This window comes from Colossoma macropomum, unplaced genomic scaffold (genome assembly GCF_904425465.1).
Source record: "Colossoma macropomum unplaced genomic scaffold, Colossoma_macropomum, whole genome shotgun sequence".
NCBI lineage: Eukaryota > Metazoa > Chordata > Actinopteri > Characiformes > Serrasalmidae > Colossoma > Colossoma macropomum.
In genome coordinates, this window is record NW_023494792.1 from 11,606,619 (window position 1) to 11,628,169 (window position 21,551).

At 37.9% G+C, this 21,551-nt stretch overlaps 1 protein-coding gene across 4 annotated transcripts; it reads left to right on the forward strand.

Annotated features, from left to right (window-relative positions):
• Positions 1 to 9,645: 9,645 nt before the first annotated feature.
• On the forward strand, positions 9,646 to 21,367 carry dus2 (dihydrouridine synthase 2). 4 transcript variants are annotated; one of them, XM_036575956.1, is made up of 17 exons: positions 9,646 to 9,720; positions 10,730 to 10,799; positions 11,083 to 11,228; positions 11,454 to 11,499; positions 12,905 to 12,996; positions 13,146 to 13,189; positions 13,348 to 13,408; positions 13,585 to 13,632; positions 13,778 to 13,843; positions 13,998 to 14,068; positions 15,160 to 15,246; positions 15,682 to 15,850; positions 15,995 to 16,116; positions 18,260 to 18,406; positions 18,592 to 18,679; positions 19,828 to 19,901; positions 19,990 to 21,367. In XM_036575956.1, exons 3-17 carry the CDS (start codon positions 11,103 to 11,105, stop codon positions 20,258 to 20,260), a joined length of 1,512 nt encoding a protein of 503 aa, XP_036431849.1. In that variant the 5' UTR covers positions 9,646 to 9,720; positions 10,730 to 10,799; positions 11,083 to 11,102; the 3' UTR covers positions 20,261 to 21,367. The 4 variants fall into 4 exon arrangements, with proteins under 4 accessions (XP_036431849.1, XP_036431853.1, XP_036431851.1 ...); XM_036575958.1 differs by having other exon boundaries at positions 9,670 to 9,734; XM_036575959.1 differs by lacking the exon at positions 9,646 to 9,720 and adding an exon at positions 10,419 to 10,469.
• The last annotated feature ends 184 nt before the right edge of the window (positions 21,368 to 21,551 follow it).

The following is a 21,551-nucleotide window of genomic DNA, read 5'->3' on the forward strand; positions in this document are numbered from 1 at the left end:
TCATTTGTATCAAATGTGTTCTTCTCCACATTGATGTATGTGATTCTGGGCTGAAAATGTGCACAGACAAAAGAGATCATATTTAGATTATATTCTGTAAAATCATTAAGTTTTTGTTTGTAGCTCCTTCTTATTCTCAATAGAAATTCTGCTCTCCTTGAAAGTAGCCTGTCCTTTAAGAAATTACTGTAAATTGATTCAAACCTACAGTAGTTGTAGTGATGACAGTGGTGAGGTGTGGATCCACTACTCGCACATTAATGATGACAGTGCCAGTCTGGATGGGGGCTGACCCCAGGTTGGCATCAGAAATCAAAGCAATGAGTGTGTAACTCCACTGTGTGTCCAGGCCACTGCTGTAGTCAAACGGTTCTTTCAGGATCAGACGGCTCACGTTTGAGCCTGCACTGGGTGAAAAGCCAAAATGGTTGTTCACATTGCTGGCTCCTAAGATAGATTGAAAAAAGATAATTAGCATAGAGATACAAACAAACACACAAACTCACAAGCGGTATGTAAATATCTCCAAACGGTTACAGTCAGCATATAAAGCAAAGTTGTTGGAGTCTAATTTGAGTTCTAGTGATTAAATGAGTACTCCAGTATTTTTCTACTGAATCTCAAGCTGCTGCTTTTGTAGCATGTGGTTGATTAATATGGACAATAGTTTCAGTAAACCCTAAACCTGTTGGCTCGAAACAAAGCTGATGGGCAGGTGCTTTAACATGCTTCAGTGTTTTCTGTTCTTTTCTGTATTGCATCTGTTCAGTGTCAATATCCGTGGTGATCATCAGATGTGGCTGTTAGATATTAGGTTGGAAGATTATGTTAGTTTTGTGAGTTTGTTATGTGTGCTGTAAACACAAGGAAGAGATCAGGAGTTCAACACTGGACTAAAATGATTACATCACAAATATCTTCAGTATAATGCAGCTTAATGCAATATTAACCTGAGATGGAGTAGATAAATGAAGTTGGTGGAGAGTCTCTGTCTGTGCAGAAGAGGCTGAAGCCTTGGACAGTAGCTCCTACACGCAGGTCTACAGGAACTACCAGGTTCGTCTTATTGGGTCCACACAAAGGAGGCTCATCATTAGCCTCTGTGATATTGATAATGACCTGAAAGAGGAGAGATAAAAGTACAGAAGACACTTCGACATACAAGACAAAAAAGAGAGAATAATAATAATATAGTATTGTGCAAAAAGTGCTAAGAGTATCAGTCGCTCTCAGGGCAAATTTTCATACTAGCATTACCCCTTTGCTTTGACACTCACTGTGGCTGTGGCAGACCGAGGCCGGATAAGATCTCCATCCACCACCCTGATGATCAGAGTGTGAGTGTGGGTGTCCTCATAGTCGGGGTGGGTGAGAAGAGATATCTGGCCCTGTTTAGGATCCAAATGGAAGATACTCCTCAGGCCTCCTGAGCCCCTGGCAGAGACCATGGAGTACAGCAGTGGTGTTGGGGGCAAGTCCCTATCTGTGGCATTGACTGAGCCAATAATGGCGCCACCTATAGGTCAAGATACACATCAGAGGTAAACAATGTAAGGTATTAGCAAATCAACTTACTAAAGTACTGAGTTAAGCTACCACTTACATTGAGTTAAAGACACACTACTTACTTCCAAGAAGTTCTGAAATAGTATAGGAATAGAACACAGGATCGAACATAGGTGCGAACTCGTTAACTGGAGACACAGTCACATAAACGAAGGCATCTCCTACAAGAGAGATGGAAGTCAAACAGATTAACAGTAGCAGGAAATATAACCAATCCATGTAGGGCACTTTTTAGATAGAGTCTTTTCACTCTAAATGGATGAAAAGGATCTTCAAACTCCCACACAAATTTACCTTTTAAATTTGTGTCATTTCTGTCTTGTGCTATAATCAAAAGGCTGTATTCATTGCCTGCATAGAGATTGCCAGGATCTTCAAAGTCCAAACTGCCGTTCAACTGTGGGAGAATAACTGTGATCAGCTTTCAGTAATTCAGAATATAATGTTTATACATCTACACACACACACACACACACACATGTAAATAAATACATACTGACCACAATGAGGCATGAAACAAAGTTTATGATTGCATTTGGTCTTTAGAAAGTTGACATATAGGGTAGCCAACATGCAAATGATCTATATGTTTATTTTGAAAAAGGTATCTTACTATAATCTGATTTGACCTTAGGACAAACAGCTGGTTGCAACCCAGACAAAAGAGTTCAGTAAAAATGAACTGTGTGAATGAAGGGACTACATCATTATCAGTGCATGTGATGGTAGCGATGAGAGCTCCCTTCGCCTCTGTCTCAGGCACCTCTCTCCTGGACGATCAGCCAGATATCTAAATACCAAGGATGCTATTACCTCAAGTAAGATGGGCCGCATAGCTACACAAAATAATATCAAGGGGGCATTCCAGCATAAAAGCATAATTTGAAAATGCCAACTGCAGTTTACATCATGTCAAAATGTTATGATAGACAGACCAATACAAATGGTCCAAAACTGCCTGGACTAAAATTAACTTGCATTGAAAGTTAAGAATGTTTTTAAGGCTGTTGTAACACAGTACATCTCTCAGCCATATTGTTTTGACAGAATCACAGTTTTGTATTCTTTAGTCATTATTACGTCATGCATTGTGAATCCCCCCATGGCAATAAAGACATCCTGACAGCTAGCACAAGCACTCATGTTGAAATTAATAAATACAAATGTAATATTTGGCTGCTTAGCATTAATAATAGGCTTCCTTCATTTGGCTTCCTTTTTCATTGGCCAGCGAGCAAAAGAAATTAAGCAACCTGTCCAAACGTATCCACACCAAAGTGCTTGTAGTTTTCAAAAGTTCCATCCACCTCCAACATATATCTTCACAACAGGGGTTTTCTAATCTTTAAACTGGAACGTCTCGGTCTACAGCACTGCAATAGAATGTGAGTAGGCATATTTACAATAGATGTAGAAATTTATTTGGCTGGAGTGCCCCTTTAATTTCTTATTGTGTGTCTTCTTTATGTAGGCTTGGGATGCTAAAAAAAACTATTTACCAACCTCTGGTTGTCAGCAAAACAAATGGGTGGGTTGTCATTAATGTCATTAACAGTAACAGTAAGGCTGATGGAGTTGGACAGAGGAGGTCCAGGAGGACTGAAACTGGCCATTACAGTCACTGTGATAATTGGGTCATCTCTCAGTGGTGCAGAGTCTCGATCCATCCTGTTTGCAATGGTGACCAATCCAGTGTCTACACATAAATAAAGATGAAAATCTCACATTTTTTTGCAATAAAAGAGCATCATCACTGTGCAGGGTCTTGCTCTTTACTGTTTACTGTCATATTTTACATGGATGTTGGATGCAAAAAAAATAAATTAGTCAGGTCCAAAGGTCATAAAGGTGTAAAAACCAACAGGTAACAATGTGAAAGACTGCATTTAGCATGTTTTATCATTACTTTTTAAAATCACACATATGACACAGACATACACAACATGAATCAACCTTACATTTGTGTATGGCGAGGTAGTTGTTGGCGCTGATGGTGTAGAAGATGAAGCTGCTATAAAGTGAGTCATTTGGTACAACAGCAGTGATGTTGGCCATTATATGGCCAGGACTCGATTCTTCTGGAACAGTAAAGGACGTAATGGTGCTACAAAGGAAAAGATTTTACTGCAAGGAGGACCAAAAGTGTGATGCAGATTACAGTGATGAAATCAATAAATACAAACACTGTATACCAAATCTATGTGCAAATATTGCGTATAGATTATGTGTAGTTGCCAAACGAATCCATCATGAGGTCACGTTTTTAATAGATGATAAAACTCAAAATAACAGTGGTCACTTACTTCAGGAAATGAGGTTTGTCATCATTGAGGTTCACTATGTTGATGAACAAAGGCTTGGACAAGGTGTTATTTCCATCATTTACAGAGATATTAAAGGAATATCTGTCCAGTGAGGATGAAGAATAAAATAAGTAAAGGACAAAAAAGATGACCCTTGCCTGAAAACAAAACTTGAAGTTTTGGGGAAAGGTAATGGTTTACTTGGATTAAATTACACTAAGGAGAATTCCACAGCTTTTTCAAAATTTTTTTGTGTAACTCAATTATTAACAAACAAAGTCATTCAGGGCGGTTTGGTGTGAAATGCTTTGTTCTAGAGAAACATACCAAGTTAGAATTGTAAACAGTGGTGGTGATAGGAACCAGACACTTGAAGAGAAATGGTTATAATATAGTTCAAAATATGTTTTTGGATTTACCACTATTTTATCATTATCAACATACAAAGAAAACTTGTGTACATGAAAAGGCACGTGTAGATTCACTGATTGTCTTGGATAGGAAACAAAATGGCTATATTTCAGTTGTAGGCATCAAGACCCCTGTCACCACCACTGTAAAGAACACATAAGTCAGTATATTTCTCTACAACCAACTCTTTAACATCAGAATACTCAGAATAGCTCTGTTTACATCTCAATGATCAAATTAAACAGACAGTTTGAAAATCTGTGAAAATAACAGTGAATCTCAACTGAAATGTGTCAGGACAAAGGTTCATTTATGTCTACAAAACCAATCTATTCGCTGTGTCTTTAATTTGAGATGGTTCAGTAGATTCTGCAGTGTGCTTACCTCCTGGGATCGGTTAGGTAATCAAACTCTTTCATAGTAAAAACAGAGCCTTTACTGTGGTCAATGCTGAATGCTGTGTTCAGAGGGGTCAAAGTGAACTGTGGGAAATCACATGTAAAATTACAGCTACATACATGGAACCCAGCAAAAGATACCTTTGCAAACCAATGTTTGCTGCAATAGAAATGCAGTTGTGTGTATTTGTGATCCATTATTAAGAAACATTGTGCAGAACATGGTCAGCAACAAAGAGAGATATGGGCTAGATAAAGGGAAAAATTCTTTACATGGACATTGATTTACAATGTCAAATATATGTGAATTTACACAAAGCTAAAGTTTATATTTACATACAGTTAGGAGCTTGTTTTCAGGGTCGGAGACAATTGGCTGATAGATCTGGCCTGGAGGGGACTTCTCCACTATGTACAGCATTGAGACTGAGAATGAGAGGTTTTCTATTATAGCAATAAACCACAGTGACGTTTATTTAATGCTAAATTAACACACACACCGATGAACACAAGTGAAAAAAAAGGTCCATACTTTCATCCAAGAAAACTGGGGGCTCATCTACATCTGTCAGAATAATGGTCAAGGTCTGCAGATCAAAGTCCTTACTACTGTCCACCACAAGAAGTTGGAGAACAAAGTGATTAGATGGACTTTCAAAGTCCAGGTTTGGGGAACCTGCCACAGTTACCTAGAAGATACAGAATCCAAAGTTACAGTGTTTCATTTGAGTGTAAACAATCAATTCTGTTTATCTATGAGCTTACTTTAGGCTCAGTTTTCTGCTCAACTCAAAATGTTCTCCCAAATAATTCTAAACACACACACACACACATATATGTATATATATATATATATATGTATATATATATATATATATATATATATATATATATATATATATGTGTGTGTGTGTGTGTGTGTGTGCATGTATATATATATATATATATATATATACACACACACACACACACGTATATATATATATATATACATATATAACGTACACACACACACACACACACACACATATATATATATATATATATTAAAATTGAGCTCTAATTTCTATAATGTATTAAAAGCACCTTGGCATGTGTTGAATTCACCATGGACACCATGAAATCAAGAGTAAGGGGATTAGAGTTGAGTATCAGAGGGAACCCGGAGGCTATGTTCGCTCCTGTGGAGAGATCGATTTCAAAGCAGAAGACTTCTGTTCCAGCTGGGCTGTTCTCTTTCAGTCTCACTGCAGCAGGCAGTCCTTCCAGCGTCAAACCAAAGATCAGGCCTGAAACCAACAAGCTGATTGTGCAATTCATGACTTAAACAATGATCAAAAATAACATTTACTAATTTTAGAAAATATATTTCTTAAAGTCATGAAAAATCATCTTAATTTCTTAAAAAGTTAAGAAATCTTTATATACAGTTGGATGCAAACGTTTGGACACTCCTGGCCAAATTACATGTTTCGGTGATGTTTGAAGTAGACAGAACTGAACACAACATATGCAGCAAATTAATTTTAAAAATAACATAAATCTTAATGGTCAGTTACTTTATTTTTGATGAACTTTGTTAACTCATCAGGCCTTAATTACCTCATTATCACTAGTTAGGCAGGACAAGAATTGTCATTAGGAAAGCTGATGACAATTTCTGAGTGCAACAAGTTCTCTGACTTGAAGTTGTGTGCTAACAAACAACATGTGGGCATCTCTAAGCATCTGGCAGAGGATCTGAAAATGAAGTTAATTGATGACTGCAAAGCAAAAGCAGGCTGTAAAAAAATCAGAGCACTTACAGCTTGGAACTCCACTCTCTGAAATGTCATTAAAAATGGCAGTTAAGGGGAACTGTGGAAGTCAAGGCAAGATCTGGAACACCAAGAAAACTCTGACACTCTGAGTGATGGTGCTCTGTTCTATACTGACAAAATTGTGCTTTGATTGTACAAAATTCTAAGCTGCACATGAATAAAATCAACCTACTGACACATTTGAATCACGTAAATTCAAAGCACTTTTTTCAGGGTACTATGCAGTGTTGCTCGCATTAATATGATGGAGTCATTAGAAGGAAACCTCAACCGTGACCTCATCACAAAACTCAATGAACTGTGCAAAACATAGTATGGACTGTGGACTGATGAAGTAAAAATAGGACTCTTTGGCCACATTTTCCGAAGGTATGTTTGGAAACAAAAAGGAGCCCCATTTGATGAAAAGAACACTGTCAAATAACTTATAAACTGGCATGAGGGTGGCTATAAGCTTTGGGGATGTGTGGCTGCCAGTGACACAGAAAACATTGCACGGGTAGATGGAAGAATGGATTATGCTAAATATCAGCAAATTCTGGAAGCAAATGTGACAGTGAGTCAGGAAACCAAAGCTGAAAAGACGCTGACTTCTACAGAAGGACAATGATCCAAAACATCTGTCAAAATCCAACACAAACTACTTCAAGAAATGCAAACAGCTTTTGAAATCACCTTCACAGTCCCCTGACATTATGAAAATCTGTAGATCTTAAACATGCTGTAAATGCTAGATGGCACAAGAATGTCTGAGAACTAGAAGCATTTTCAAGTGGGTGAAAATTAATATAATGAGAATATAAAGACTTATAGCTTTTGGAAGCTGTGATATCTGCCAAAGAGGGGCTGTTACTAAGTTCTAACTTTGTAGTGTGTCTAAACTTTTGCACATGACACAATTACTCTTTTTTTCTGTTTTTAAAGTTGATCAAATATGAAGTATAAAAAAGTAGTTTTTTTAGTAGTTTGCTGCAGTGGTTGTGTTTATTTCTTTTCACTTCAAAAATCAACAAAATATATAACATTTGACCAGGGGTGCCAAAACATTTGCATACAACTCTATGTTATATTCCTAGGTGTCTTATTTGGTGGGATATCATTAGGACATAAACTTCTTTTTTCAATTTAAGACTTTCTAAATTGAGAGTTATTTTTTTAATGCATATATTAATATGTACATGCACAACAGAGTCTTACCAGAAGTCAGCCACATGCCCAGGAAGATAATCTGATGCAGAAAAATACCTGTGTTCAGCATCTCCACACGCTGGTTATGTATGTCTTTAAACATGAACGTCCGAACACAGTGCTGGTCTGTCTGTGTTCCTGAACTAGCCAATGTTCTGTGGTGTCAGTAAAGTTATGGCTCTGCCTCACTTTGTTGCTAAGTCTCTGTTGGTAGAAGCCTTTATGGTCAAAACTTCACCTGAGACTAAGTCATCAAGCATGTCAGAACATGTGGTTTGCTAGGATCTGTGTCTCAACTGATAACTGAACTGTACTGTATCTAATGAATTGAGTTTACTCACATAAATCATCAAGATTAAGGTCCTATGGGAGTGAATGGAAAAATGCAGTGGTGGACAAAGTGCATAAATCATGTACTTGAGTTAAAGTAGAGATACCCAAGGTAAAATATTACTCAGTAAAAGTAGAAGTCCTCCCTTCAGACCTCCACTTGAGTAAAAGTACAAAGATATTTCCCTTCAAATGTACTTAAGTATTGAAAGTAAAAGTACCAAAAGATTAATTATGACTCTAATGTCCTATTACCATTTTTGTAACATTTTTGCTTCATTAACTCATTTTAAGTGAACATACTCCAGTGTCACTCTTGGTAAACCAATCTTTTAATAGAATGTCATTAATTAGTCTGACACTGATGTCTATTAAAATTATCATAAGCACAAAACACTGAAGGCAAACAATTTCCATTAGGTAGAACCAAGTGGCTATGAAATAACTTTTTGCAAACAAGCAAAGTTATGCTTGCACTGGGTAGCAACATGTCCAACAGGTCAAAACAAGCTCAAAATAATATGCGCGAAGCCACTACTTCCTTCCAATTAAGGCAAAGATGCCTCTCTCCTTTCCATGTCATGCATTTTATGCAGATTATAGCCCTGCTGAAAAAAATATATAGAAACTTTTATCTTTTACTTTATTAGAAGTTTCTGTTTGTTCCTGTTGTTGTCCAGTAGTCACTAATGGTATTTTGCATTTTCCTGATGGGTGATATCACAGTGTAAAGGATAGTAATGGTGTAACAGATACATTTGATGGTTTCCTAATGGGATCTAGAAGTGTCATACAGGGCACTAGTGGTCTGTAATGGTAACCATTAAGCCAATTCCCATTAGAAAGGAAATGCATCAGGTTTTAATCCCAGTGGTCTTTTTTCAGCAGGGAGATCAGAGCAGATGAACTGATATTACTGACCACAAACTACACACTTCCTACATATTAAGGAATTGTCAAGTACAATTGTCGTTTCCAGCCTTGAACTGAAAAAAACATCTGTTTGCCTAACTGGAAACATCTAACAAGACTATTATTCATGTGGAATTCCCAAGAGTGACTGCTGTTCTCTCTCCGTCCTTTTCCTGCCTCTCTTTAAATAAAATAAGGATCGCATCATTTTCACTGCTGTTCTTTGCACGTACAGATTTGTGGTTTGAATCTCCCACTCACTATTGATACAAATGACTTTTGGCTAATATAAACGATGTGCAGTGGATGTTGGGATGTACAGTTATGTCATCAGTTTGCGGTTGAGTACATCACATAAACACAATATCAGGCTATATGAACAGCTAACGGGGGAATTCCTTGTCTATATTATACTGATATAATATTTAGTGAATTTATTTTGAGATATTTGTCAGCCTCCATGATTAACATCGGTTTAATCCAGACAGATTTCTTCTTTAAAGACCTCCGTGTTGATTGTTGATCTCTGAAATTAATTTCGTTTGTTAACGAACGCGCAGCGGACTAATTGAGAAATCTTCACACACACTCAAGGTTCGATCCCAAACGGCTCGTAAAGTACATGCAGTGCACTATTCGTAGTGCGTAGTTTGCACTATGGAGGCAGAAAGAGCAGTTTGAGAGTTAGCCAAAAACATCGCCGTCGCTTGTTGATGACGTAAATCAGGAACCCAGGGCTGACCACGTGTTTGCAGTGCAGTCAGTAGCTGTGATGGTTCAGTTCTGATGCCGGTGAGTTTATTCAGGTACTCTTCTGTTTTCTTGTAATGTCAGTCTTTCTATTAACGTCACATCACTGACGGTGGGGCTGTTGTAATGTGTCAGTCTGTCTGAATTAATGTAGGGTACATATTGCCTTTATTAATGTTGCTAAAATGGCAATTAGCTCTCTCTCTCTCTCTCTCTCTCTCTCTCTCTCTCTCTCTCTCTCTCTCTCTCTCTCTCATACACAGAGCTCACTGACTGTTTAATTTAGGTGCGTATTAGAGAGAGTACACGTACCAAAATGCACAGTATGTTATACCCCGGTGTATTTAGACTGATTATAATGTTTAGTCTGCTCTTTTTTAACAACAGACACCTTAGCCCTGATTATTATGTGCACTATAGTGAAAACGAGAGATTATTATTGTTGTCAGTTTTGTGACAGCAAAGTCTGGGAGAAGAAGAAGAACACAAAACACGAGAACCCCTTAAATAATCAGCACAGTTTTTCTCTGATTCCACACGCTTTACAAACATTGTAGATTACATGGAAGTATCAAATTATGTGCCATCAGGTACTGAATTAAAGGACAATTTAACCAGTATTTCAACATTTCTATGTAATTCAGTGATGAAGATGTAAATACAGTCATTCTGAGTGGTTTGATGTGAAATGACATCCTAGATAAAAGTGAAGAGCTGGAATTCTTTGATCACAGAGATGGTGATGCGAGCCGGGCGACTGAATAACTGAATCCTCTAAAAGCTCCCTCACAGTAAGCTATTACTTGAAATGCTGCCTGAGACATTACTTTATAATAGTTTTGAGATAAGGTTTTGGCCTTCCTGCGAGAGAGAGAGAGAGAGAGAGAGAGAGAGAGAGAGAGCTGCGTGCAGGGTATTTTCAAATTTTTTTTTTCAAATTTGCTGCTATTTCACCATTGTCCGCAGTGCATATAAAAACTTGACATATGATGACACGTGTAAGTTCAGTAGTTGTTTTGGATAGTAAGTAAAATGTGTTTTTGTATTGTAGACAAACATTAACCCTTGGTCCTCTGAGGCCCCTGGTTCCTATCACCACCACACTAAAGAAATCTGAGTTGGTAAGTTTTTCTAAAACTGTTTCATGTCAAACCACTCTGAATGACTTTGTTTACATCTCAGTGTCTGCATTATGCAGATTTTTTAATAATTTGTGAAATTTGAGAGATTTAAAACGATTCTGTATAATGCAAACTGGTATGGAGACCATTGTATTGCTAATGGTAATGAGCTACCTTAAGTGTTTTGGTGCAAACCAGAGCTGCAGCTGGAATAGTGACAGAAAGTATTTAGGCTGGTGATAATTACTGTAATGCACTGAGCATGATCTCTTTTTGTCCTTAGGGGTTGAGGAAAGCAACATTATGGCTAACACTGTGGGCAAGCTGAGTTTCAGCAATAAGCTTATTCTAGCACCTATGGTACGGGTAGGCACGTTACCCATGAGGCTTTTGGCATTAGACTATGGTGCTGATATTGTCTACTGTGAGGTGAGAACTCATGCTGTCGAAGTGTACTATAACCTCAAACCCTGTTTGGTTAACACACTGATGTCTGTGTGTCTCAAGAAGTAGCCTGTGTAGATACTTCACATACTACATATAGTTCCCTGCATACACAGTGTTTAGAACTAGAAGTACAGACAATACTATGATGTGAGTGCCACTTGATTTTGTAGTATTTGTTGTGACAGGATTTGTCTTGTTTTCTTGAAGGAACTGATTGATCTAAAAATGATTCAGTGCGAAAGGGTAGTTAATGGTAAGTCTGTCTTCTTTCTGTCTTCATAGTGTTTCCTACAAATTTAAAATAAACTTTGGTGCTGAGGGTGAAAGTGGGGAAAGACACAGACTCTAAAGCATAAATAATTAACGAAATTACGAAATTATCACAAATACACAATTTTTATTTACAAGACTTGATATGTCAGTTACATTAATTTATTAATAACACAAAGACTTATTTACAGGCTTAATTTATGTCTTTGTTTTATTTGAGCATGAGTATTTTTCCCCTGTGAACCTATTTGCTGTCACATAAATATATGTAAAAATGAATGGTCTGTTTTAATGTGGCATCTGTTATTGTTGTAAAAGATTACACTTTAGATCGGTTTGTGAGTCTTTTTACCCTGCAAAGAGGTCACACTACAACCTACTAGCTGTTTTATATACACTCTGGCAGGACAATAACAGTGAACTGTAGTGTTTTATGACTGACAGAAGAAACCATAATCACTGACAAAAGGGGTTAAACACATATCAAAAACAACATGAGGTAAACTCATGTAATGTCTTTTACTCTAAAATTGGCCAGTGAAATGTCCAACATTACCTCTCTGTGTTTCAGTAAGTTTAAGCTAGTTTTATTACCACAGAGAACCTTTCTGTGAATTTGTACACATCAGCAAACGCAAGATACAAGTCTCTCCTCTTCCTCATGTGGCTCCTTGTTAAAATATTTCTCAGTACTCACCTGTTAAATAAATATCAGATCAATCACAAATGTAACTGCAACTAGGCATTCTTTCGAACTAAGAGAAAGCCAATTCAGCTGGGACAACTTCACTAGTTTTTGCGTAGTAGTTAGCCAACTTTGTGCAAGTGCTGCTCAGTCTCTCTCCAGACCTGAGATCGCGAGTTCGATCCCTGGTGATGCTACAGCCATCCGTAGACAGGAGTCCAAGAGAGCACAATTGGCCTCGCTCTCTCTGGGTGGGTAGGATGGCCCCTCCTTCTCCCCCCATCACTCAACGCGATGCTAATCAGCACAGGCGTCTGTTAGCTGACGTAACAGATCTGGCGGTTGGTAGTATCCTAGCGTTGGTAGTATCGTGTGATTGGGGGAGTCCTAACTAGCGGGTTGAATTGGACATGACTAAATTGTGGAGAAAATTGTGTAAAAATAAAAAAACAAAAAAACTGATTAATAAAAAAGCTCAACATTTTTTTAACAGTTGAAATACACTTTGGCAGATGTTCATATACACTGGCACACAGCCAATTATAAGCTACTTCATTCATTACATGTGAACAGCATATTCAGTCTGTGAATATATTATAAAATGGTACTTTTTCTACATTTTGTGTATAAAATCACAGTTCGAGGTGAGCTTAGAAATGTGCACCAGTGTACATCGTATAAGAGGGGCTGTGTCTTTTGCTAGATGGTTTGGAGACAGTGGACTTCATAGCTCCAGATGAGAGGGTGATGTTCCGGACCTGTAGTAAAGAAAAGGACCGGGTGGTCTTTCAGATGGTAAGTGTTAGAACAGAAAATGACTTCTGTTTTCTACTCTTTTCTTTTACATGGAATTAAATATTTGCTACTTTTGCATTTGTCAAAATGCTCCTTTTTTATGGTTCATTATTTTTAAGACACATTTTCATTTTGATTTTTGCCATTAGGGAACTGCAGATCCAAAGAGAGCCCTGGCAGTGGCCCAGCTTGTGTGAGTTGTAGTAAGACCAATGTAGGGTTGCTTTTTAATTGCTGTATGGCAATTGAGGATAGTATTTTCTTTGGAAAGGAATAGTATTGTGCGTCACATATTTTCTTACATCCTAAAAGTCTAGCGAATAAGCCCATTAATGTCATATTCCTGAACAGGGAGAATGATGTGGCAGCTATTGATGTCAATATGGGCTGTCCAAAGGAATACTCCACTAAGGTGAGAACTACATGTCACTAAGCTAGTAGATCTTAGATCTCAGAGCATTTTACTATCACTGTTTCTTATGTGTGGAATATAATCTATGCAGATTTTCACCCAGAAAGCATATTATTATTATTATTATTATTATTATTATTATGGATCAGTGTAAGATGTGTTTGTCTCACCTACAGGGTGGAATGGGATCTGCGCTTCTTTCTGATCCTGACAAAATTGAAGCTGTAAGTAAATAATGTCTGACTCTAGTGGTACATTGGTTCACCATGCACTGAGCTTTATTTGCTCTACAGCAGTGATAACTGCTGAGAATCATAAGGTAACTGAGGTGCTCACGGTTCCATTTTTCGACTCTGTTGTTCTGTGCAGATTCTGACCACTCTTGTGAGAGGAATTTCAAAACCAGTGACCTGTAAGATCCGAATCCTTTCCACTGTGAGTATTCATAGGTTGCATGAATCAGATATCTCAGAATTAAAGTACTGTGTAACATATACTGTACATACTGAAAAGACAATCTTATGCTGACATTTTACATTTGTACTGAGTACATTTCTCTGTACTAATAAACATTTATCTCCTTTTTCAGCTAGAAGAAACAGTGAATTTGGTGAAGAGAATTGAGAAAACAGGGGTGTCAGCCATAGCTGTCCATGGCAGGTAAACTGTCCATTTGAGTTTTTTTTTTGTTTTTTGTTTGTTTGTTTGTTTTTTTTAAACATGTATGCTTTGTTATAATACTGGGGAGAATGGGAGAAAAACAAACACTAACACTAAACTATCACTGTATCATCACATTTGAGAGCTCCTTCCCAGTTACAGCAATGAAACAGTGACATGAGGTGTCTAATTAGGTCCTGGTCACACTTTTTATCAACTACAACATGAATGTCACATGATATTTAAGTTAAAATCATTACTGAATTATTTATATAAACAGCATTATACAAAGTAAAAAATATCTTACTTGAATGTCTGTTACCTGCCTTTATAAGCTTCAAATGTTTGTGCACAGCTGCTGTAGCACTACTCTTGGCTAGGAGCTAACATAATACTGCAAATTTCATAAGGGTAGTGGTTAGCAATAAATATTATTGTAGTAGTGGACAAACACAAGCTTCTTAGGAATCATATTACCATGCTTCTGCATTAACCACTGACGTGTCATGGCATGCTCATAATTTGACTGCATCTGACTTGGTGTGAACAAAATGTTTATGTGTGCATATGCAGTATTTTACTGGGGCTTTGAGCATGTCTCAGCCAATCAGATTTTAGTATCTGATCCTTCTGCTCCAACTAGTACTGACGGCAGAAAGGCTTAGCTAGACTTTGCAAGCTTAGTTTTGTTAAGTAACAAAATGGGTTATGAATTTAGAGGGCGTGTAATATGTCACAATGCATTTGGCATTAAATCACAGATAGGCTCTGTTGCTTTAATCTACAGTTTGGGCTAGTAAATCAGCCCCATCTTAGCCAGTTCATGTTTTTCTTATGGCCTTATGGTGGTGCTATTGATCTTAGACCCACAGAAGTTCCAAATAATCAGCTTCTGGTTGTTTGTTGACAGCAAGTAAAACAATGTGGATGCTAAAAATGAAACCTTATTTTATTGCCTTTTTTCTCTGAAAGAGTGGGAGAGCTTGGCCCCACTCATACTAGCCAACCCTGGTAGTAAGTATGCATAAAGCATACATAAGGCATGTAAGGTGTTTTGATCGCTGATCAGTCATTGTATTTCTGCTTCTCAGGATGAAGGAAGAGAGACCACGACACCCGGTCCACTGTGACTACATCCAAGCTGTAGCTGAAAGTGTGTCCATCCCAGTGATAGCTAAGTGAGTATTGGCCTTTTAGTACCAACTTGGGGGTGTAGTTTACAAAGCTGGATTTCTCAGCAAACTAGAAAAGCTCATCAGAGGTGAGGACTATACAATAGTCCTCGCCTTACAGATTTTCTATTGATCATGCTTGAGTTCTGGGTTATCAGTTTAACTGAGGGCCTGTTTTTTTTTTTTTTAAATGCTTTCCTGCTACTGTTTACATTTTATATTAGTTTAGTTCTGGTTTAGATCAACATTGGAAGTTGCATTTTCCACTCTGCATGCAGAAGTGTTTCAGAATTGTAAACAGGTTTGCTCTGTTCTGGATATTTATGCTCCTGTCAACATTATGAGTGAAAAATGCTTTGTTACCTGCAGTCTGTACGTGCATCTCCATGTAACTCTCCTCTTTTTGTATTTCTTTGCTTCTGCTCTCTTCCATTCTGCTAGTGGTGGCTCTGTAGATCATGTTAAAACATATGATGACATTGAGAAGTTCCGAGAGGCAACAGGAGCATCCTCTGTCATGCTGGCTCGAGCTGCAATGTGGAACCCTTCAATATTCCGCAGCCAGGGGGCGGTGTCAGTGGACGAGGCTATGGAGGAGTACATTAAATATGTAAGTGGTGGGCCTTTCAGGAGCTTGCTTAATAACTTCTTTGTTTTCTCTCTCCATGATGTGGCCTCTGTATCTACTCATGCCTCAAATTCAAAATATTTAAGAGCTTTTACAATAGTCAGTTTTGTCTCTGTCTGTCTGCAGGCTGTTCGCTATGACAACAACACTTTCAACACAAAATACTGCCTGTGCCAGATGCTAAAGGACAGGGTGGAATCCCCGATGGGCAAACAGCTCCATGCTGCACAGACCAGTGCAGAAATTTGGTAAAGCATCTACTGAGAGATTTAGAAGGCTTATGGTGGAAACTGCTATAGCCAATTACTATACTATTCATTACATAGTTCATTACATATGAAATTTCCAATTACATTTGATGTAGATTCTGTATCAACAGCTTTGTGCCTGCATTTCCAACAAAACTCTTCATAAAATTCAAATTATTGTAAAACATCACCTGTACTGCTCAAGAACACAAATACGGTGTCGGTTGACAGTTTATTCTGTCTCTGCTTATTCCAGTGAGCTTTGAGTGAGAAATGATTCATATCAAATTGCAACATGCTTTTGTTAACACTGACCATTTGAAATTTGACAAGTCCCAGCTTGGGGGGGGCTGCTATTAGAGTAACAGTGAGAAATACATCTGTGAGAATCAGTCAATAAGAAATAGATCTATGAGAAACAGTCACTGTTAGCCATGAAATCCAGTGACTACTGTTACGAGCGTATTACAGAAACCATGAATGTAAATGACTATTGTTAGAAGCCTGTAATGATAATTTGGTTGTGTGGGTATGAGAAGAACTCAACGTATTGTAAGGCAGGTGATATGATGTCTATGTCTTTCTGCACAGCACTGAACAACAGGAAGCTCCATGGTGGTTAAACTGGTCCAGAAGGCAGGCAAGCAGGGGCATCCGATCAAGGCAGATAAAGCAACAGCATCAGCCTACTCAGGATGGGCAGTTGTTCAGCTCAGGGAGAAAAAAAAAACAGAGTTAGTTCTGTTAGGAGTGTTTAAAAACAGTATATAGAGTGCAAGCAGTGACTCTGGCTGGCCTAAAACTAATACAGCCTAATTAAAAGGGAGAGCCAGAAGGTAACAAAGACCCTGAGATGTCGGTGGCAATCTGCTCCCCCACTCAAGCAAACTTGAGTGAATGTGTGAAAGCAGCAGGGTGACAGACATTCTCAGTTTACCATATTACTCTATGCCAAAGAATCCCAGATCTGCACCTTTTTATCAACCAGGGACTCTTTTACCGACTAGGTGTTAAAGCTGTTGGTTTTCATGGCTGATAAGGAGGAAGTTTGAGCTAAAAAGCTAACAATAGAGCTGATAGTAACTGATCTTAACATTGTTCTGTAACAGCATTTATTGTTAGACACCATGTTAAAATCGGGGTTTTCAAATACAGTAACACAGAAAACTTTAGCTTGCCTTAAAGCCAGTATATTCCTGCCTGTTAATATTTTTGACATTGAACATATGTGTGTGAGTGTGGTCTTCCACATAGATTAATTCTTCTTTCCAACTGTTTCAGCTTCAGGAATAAAACAAAACATTCCTCCAGATGGTCAGAATAGTGTGTTTAGGAATGAAATGTCCCTTAGTAACCTAATAAGACTAATAGTTAGGACTAATTTTTTGGCCACCATTGTTCTTAACACATTGTTGGCCAGTTTTTCCTTTTGCACTAAATAACGCTTAAAGATGAGTGAGATGTGAATGGCTGAGAGGTGTGTCAATCATTATTTTGCACAAGAAATATGCTGTCATGACACAGAATGTAACTTCTTCCTAAACAAAGTAAACTTCTTCATGTGATGTGAAATTAATGAAAATTTGTTACAGACTTTAGTGCAGGCAGATTTTAATTGTTTATACCAGCATGGTTGTGCAGTATTCATAAATACCCCACCTCTTGTTAAGGACCGGTGATAGATAATGCATTAAAAAGCCACAGAAAACTGTAGTACACAAGACTGTGGACGATTGTATCGCGGGTTTGATCTCTGTTTCAAAATCGTTACCCCTCCCCCGACATTGGATTCCATCCAGAGACTCTGAGTTGGAAGCTGTAGCATATTGGTGTTGTCTGCTGGTGGATATCGGCGGTATCTGAGTGAGATGTTTTCACTGAGAACAGTAGTTGCTATTGATATCAATGTCGGAGGTATGCAGTTGCTCACCTGCTGAGGGCAATATGTGAGTACCCTAATGAGCTTTCAGACTGAGGCCCATTTCAGCAAGCAAGGCACAGCTGGGTTCCACCAGTGGGGCTGGGGTGTGACAGCTAATCTGTTTAGCTTTATTAGTTATGTTGTAATCCAGAATTTTATTTCAAAATGTGAACCTTCTGCAGTATGTCTTCACGTGTTCTTATGTGTCCATGTGTTTTTCAGTGAAGTGTTTGGAATGACTGATTTCTACAAGAAGGCCCAGGCTGATCTGGAGGCCCGAAAGAGTTACCTTCAGGCTAACAGTAGCAGTCTTTCAGATCAGCCTACGTTGGATGGTGATGTCATCACTATGGCAGTAAAATTTGAAAGGTTTGTCCCAGAATCTCTTTTTATTAACGGTTCGCTAGAATTCTACATCATAAAAGTGTCTGGATCAGTACTTATGTTGGTCCAAATACTTGTATTTTTAAGTATAACATCACTGTTAGTGTGAGGAACCATAATTTGTGTTAAAGAAAGTGTTTGTGTGTCTGTGTTATGTGTTCATGACACAGAAGAGAGTATCCCCCTCAGATCACTCCAAAGATGTATTTGCTGGAATGGAGTCGGAAGGAGAAGTTGGAGCAGCCTGTGTATGAGACGGTGAGTCTCAAATGCTGTCTCTTTCTCATCTCTACTTAGTGTAACTCCAGACTGGTGCGAATGTAATGGAGCACTACAGCTGCCCACTGGAATTACGCATTAAAAATTCTCTTCTGTCCAGCTTCCAGTAAAGTAATAACAACTTAAAAAGTACTGTATACTGATTCTAGTTGTGTGTATAGTACACATACAACTTTTTAATCAACTTTAGGAGCCACATTTTAATATTTAAAATAAACTTGTTATTTATGTTATGTGAGATCAGTTCTCTGGTGTTATTTATTTATTTATTTAGTTATTTATTTTTTTTACTATTTAACACACAGTCCTAAAAGATGTGTGGACATATATGACAGGCAGATCATTCTGAGAAGCATATATTTTCACCGAAACTATACCAGAATAAAACATTTTTGTAGCCTTTAAAATATGTCAAATTGGTCCTAAAATCTTTTTAGTCTGGATTATTTTATGACTAAGCATGCAGTGTAGAACAGCAGAGACTGCTCTAGGTTTTTACAGTAACAAATAGCGTGGATATGAAGCAAATGGGCCAAAGCCATTCTAAACAAACTCTACAAAAGAACATGAATTTGTTTGCAAAGTAAATAAATTTACATGTATGTCTCACAAAACTGCCACAATGTAAACTTATGGTGAGAACATCAGCATTAGCTTGGTGCTAGAATAACACATTTCACTGATGTGCTGGCGGAAATTAGCATTATGCAAGGGGACAGATTTACAAAGTGTGAATTTCTATGGTAAATACTGTTATTTAATGAAATGTTTATGATTAAATGACAAAAAATAAAAAGCTTATGAACTTCTCATTAATTATTTTATCTTGGTACAGGTTGTGCTAGATTGAGAAGACGAATGAATAAATGAATCACACATGTACTTAGCACTGATTATTTATGCCATGAAATTGCAACACAGTTTAGTTGATTTTTTTTTTTTTTTCATTTAAGACAGTTTTTAAGTCTTTTTTCCTAAATCATTTTAATGTGGTTACGTTTTTCTTCTTTAACTGTAATTAGTACTAAAACGCTATTGAATCTAATTTGTTACTGCAAATCATATAAAATATAAACTTGTATCTCGGTTCTTCAAACTGGTTCCTCTTTTTTTTTTTTTCTTTTCAGGAGCAGCGTGCCCAAGACAGAGCTTTTCAGTCCACAGTTACAGTAGCAAATAAGAAGTATCGGTCCACCTTGTGGTGAGTTTTGACAGACAAACATTTATTCTAGGATTTTAAGATTATAATTGTAGATTATAATTATTTTATCCTATTACTTTCTTTTCAGGGAGAAGTCAAAGAAATTTGCTGAGCAAGCTGCTGCCATTGTATGTCTGCGTACACTTGGGGTACCTGAGGGCCGTATCGGAGAAGAGAATTCAGGATTGGTGAACAAGAGAAAAAGAGAGGAGAGAAAACAGGGCGTTTCAGAGGACAGTGGCATTACAGACTCAACAAACAGGAAGAGACGGATCACTGAGCCATCGCAGAAAGAGGAACAGGAGTCAAATGACAAGATGACGGTAGTAAATGGCTCATGTGGTCAGACTGTACTGTGACCACAACCATGACGAGACAACAATTGCTAACCTTATAAGCTCATTATGAGGACCGTGGCTGCATTTCATTTGTAACAATGCAGCACATCATCTCTACACAGAGATGTCAGATGAAGACTTGCATGTTATTCCTGAAACTTTCCTCCTTATTTTAATAGGGAATCCTTTTTGTATGATTGTATGTATTTGTGAGACAGAGTGTGTGTTTTGGGCATGCTTGTTGGTTTTCATTCAAAGAGGAGTGAGATCTTTCTTAAAGTATTGCGTCAGAGGCAGGATGTACATTCTAAGATAGTGGTTCCTAATTCTTGTTCTGGAGTACCACTGATGCAGGGATGGTCAGTCTTATCCACAAATGGCCAATGTGACTCCAGTCCCCAAACAAGCAGAAGCACACATGAATCCACTTGTTGAATCACTTGGTCTCTGTCTTCATACAGTCAATTCAGAGTGCTCCTGCTTTGTTGGAATGAAAACTGGCCCTTCGTGAATAAGATTGGACACCCTAGCACTAGTGTTTTTCCTGCTTTTACTCAGGAAGGCTTTTTAACTCACTGCTAAATTAAAACAGGTGTGTTAGAGCAGGGAACAGACTTAATTGTATAGGGAAGAAGTACTTCACAACCAGGTTTAAGAAACAGTCTTCTAAGCAGTAGGTTTCATCGTATGGTTATGGTTGAGCAAAAATACAAGCCCCTTAGACCAGAGGTCTTCAGACTGGTCCTCAGGGCCCCCAGACAGTCCACAATTTTGCTCCATCATTATGCATTTTGAGTTAGGTTGCAGCAAAAATGTGGACTGCCTGAGGACCAGTTTGAGATCCACTGTTCTAAACAATATAGACACTGTTCCACAGACCAAAAGGGGGCAGTCAACTGTCTCTTAATCACTCAGCCGCCGTTTGTGTCATGAAAGCTGAAAATGATTGCCAAACTATGACGGAGAGGACATTCAGACAGGATTTTTTGAATAGTTATATTAGGAGGTCCTATATATTAGACATTGAAATTCTGACTTTACCTACACTTTTAAAGCGGGGTACTGTGTGTATTTAATCAAATTTTATTTGAATTAAACATTTTATCAGTCCTGAAGGAAAAATGTCTTTCTTAAAATCTTTTCTTTGTCTTAGGAAAAATAAAACACGTCTTACTACAGATACAGTGCATTAGTGCCATACTCTACTAATGAAGGATCACTGATTTCTGAACTCTTCCTCAGAGGACATTAACATGCACCTTTCATTGTAGTAGGATCTAGAGATGAGTGAGGAAAGCATGAGTTTTTCTTC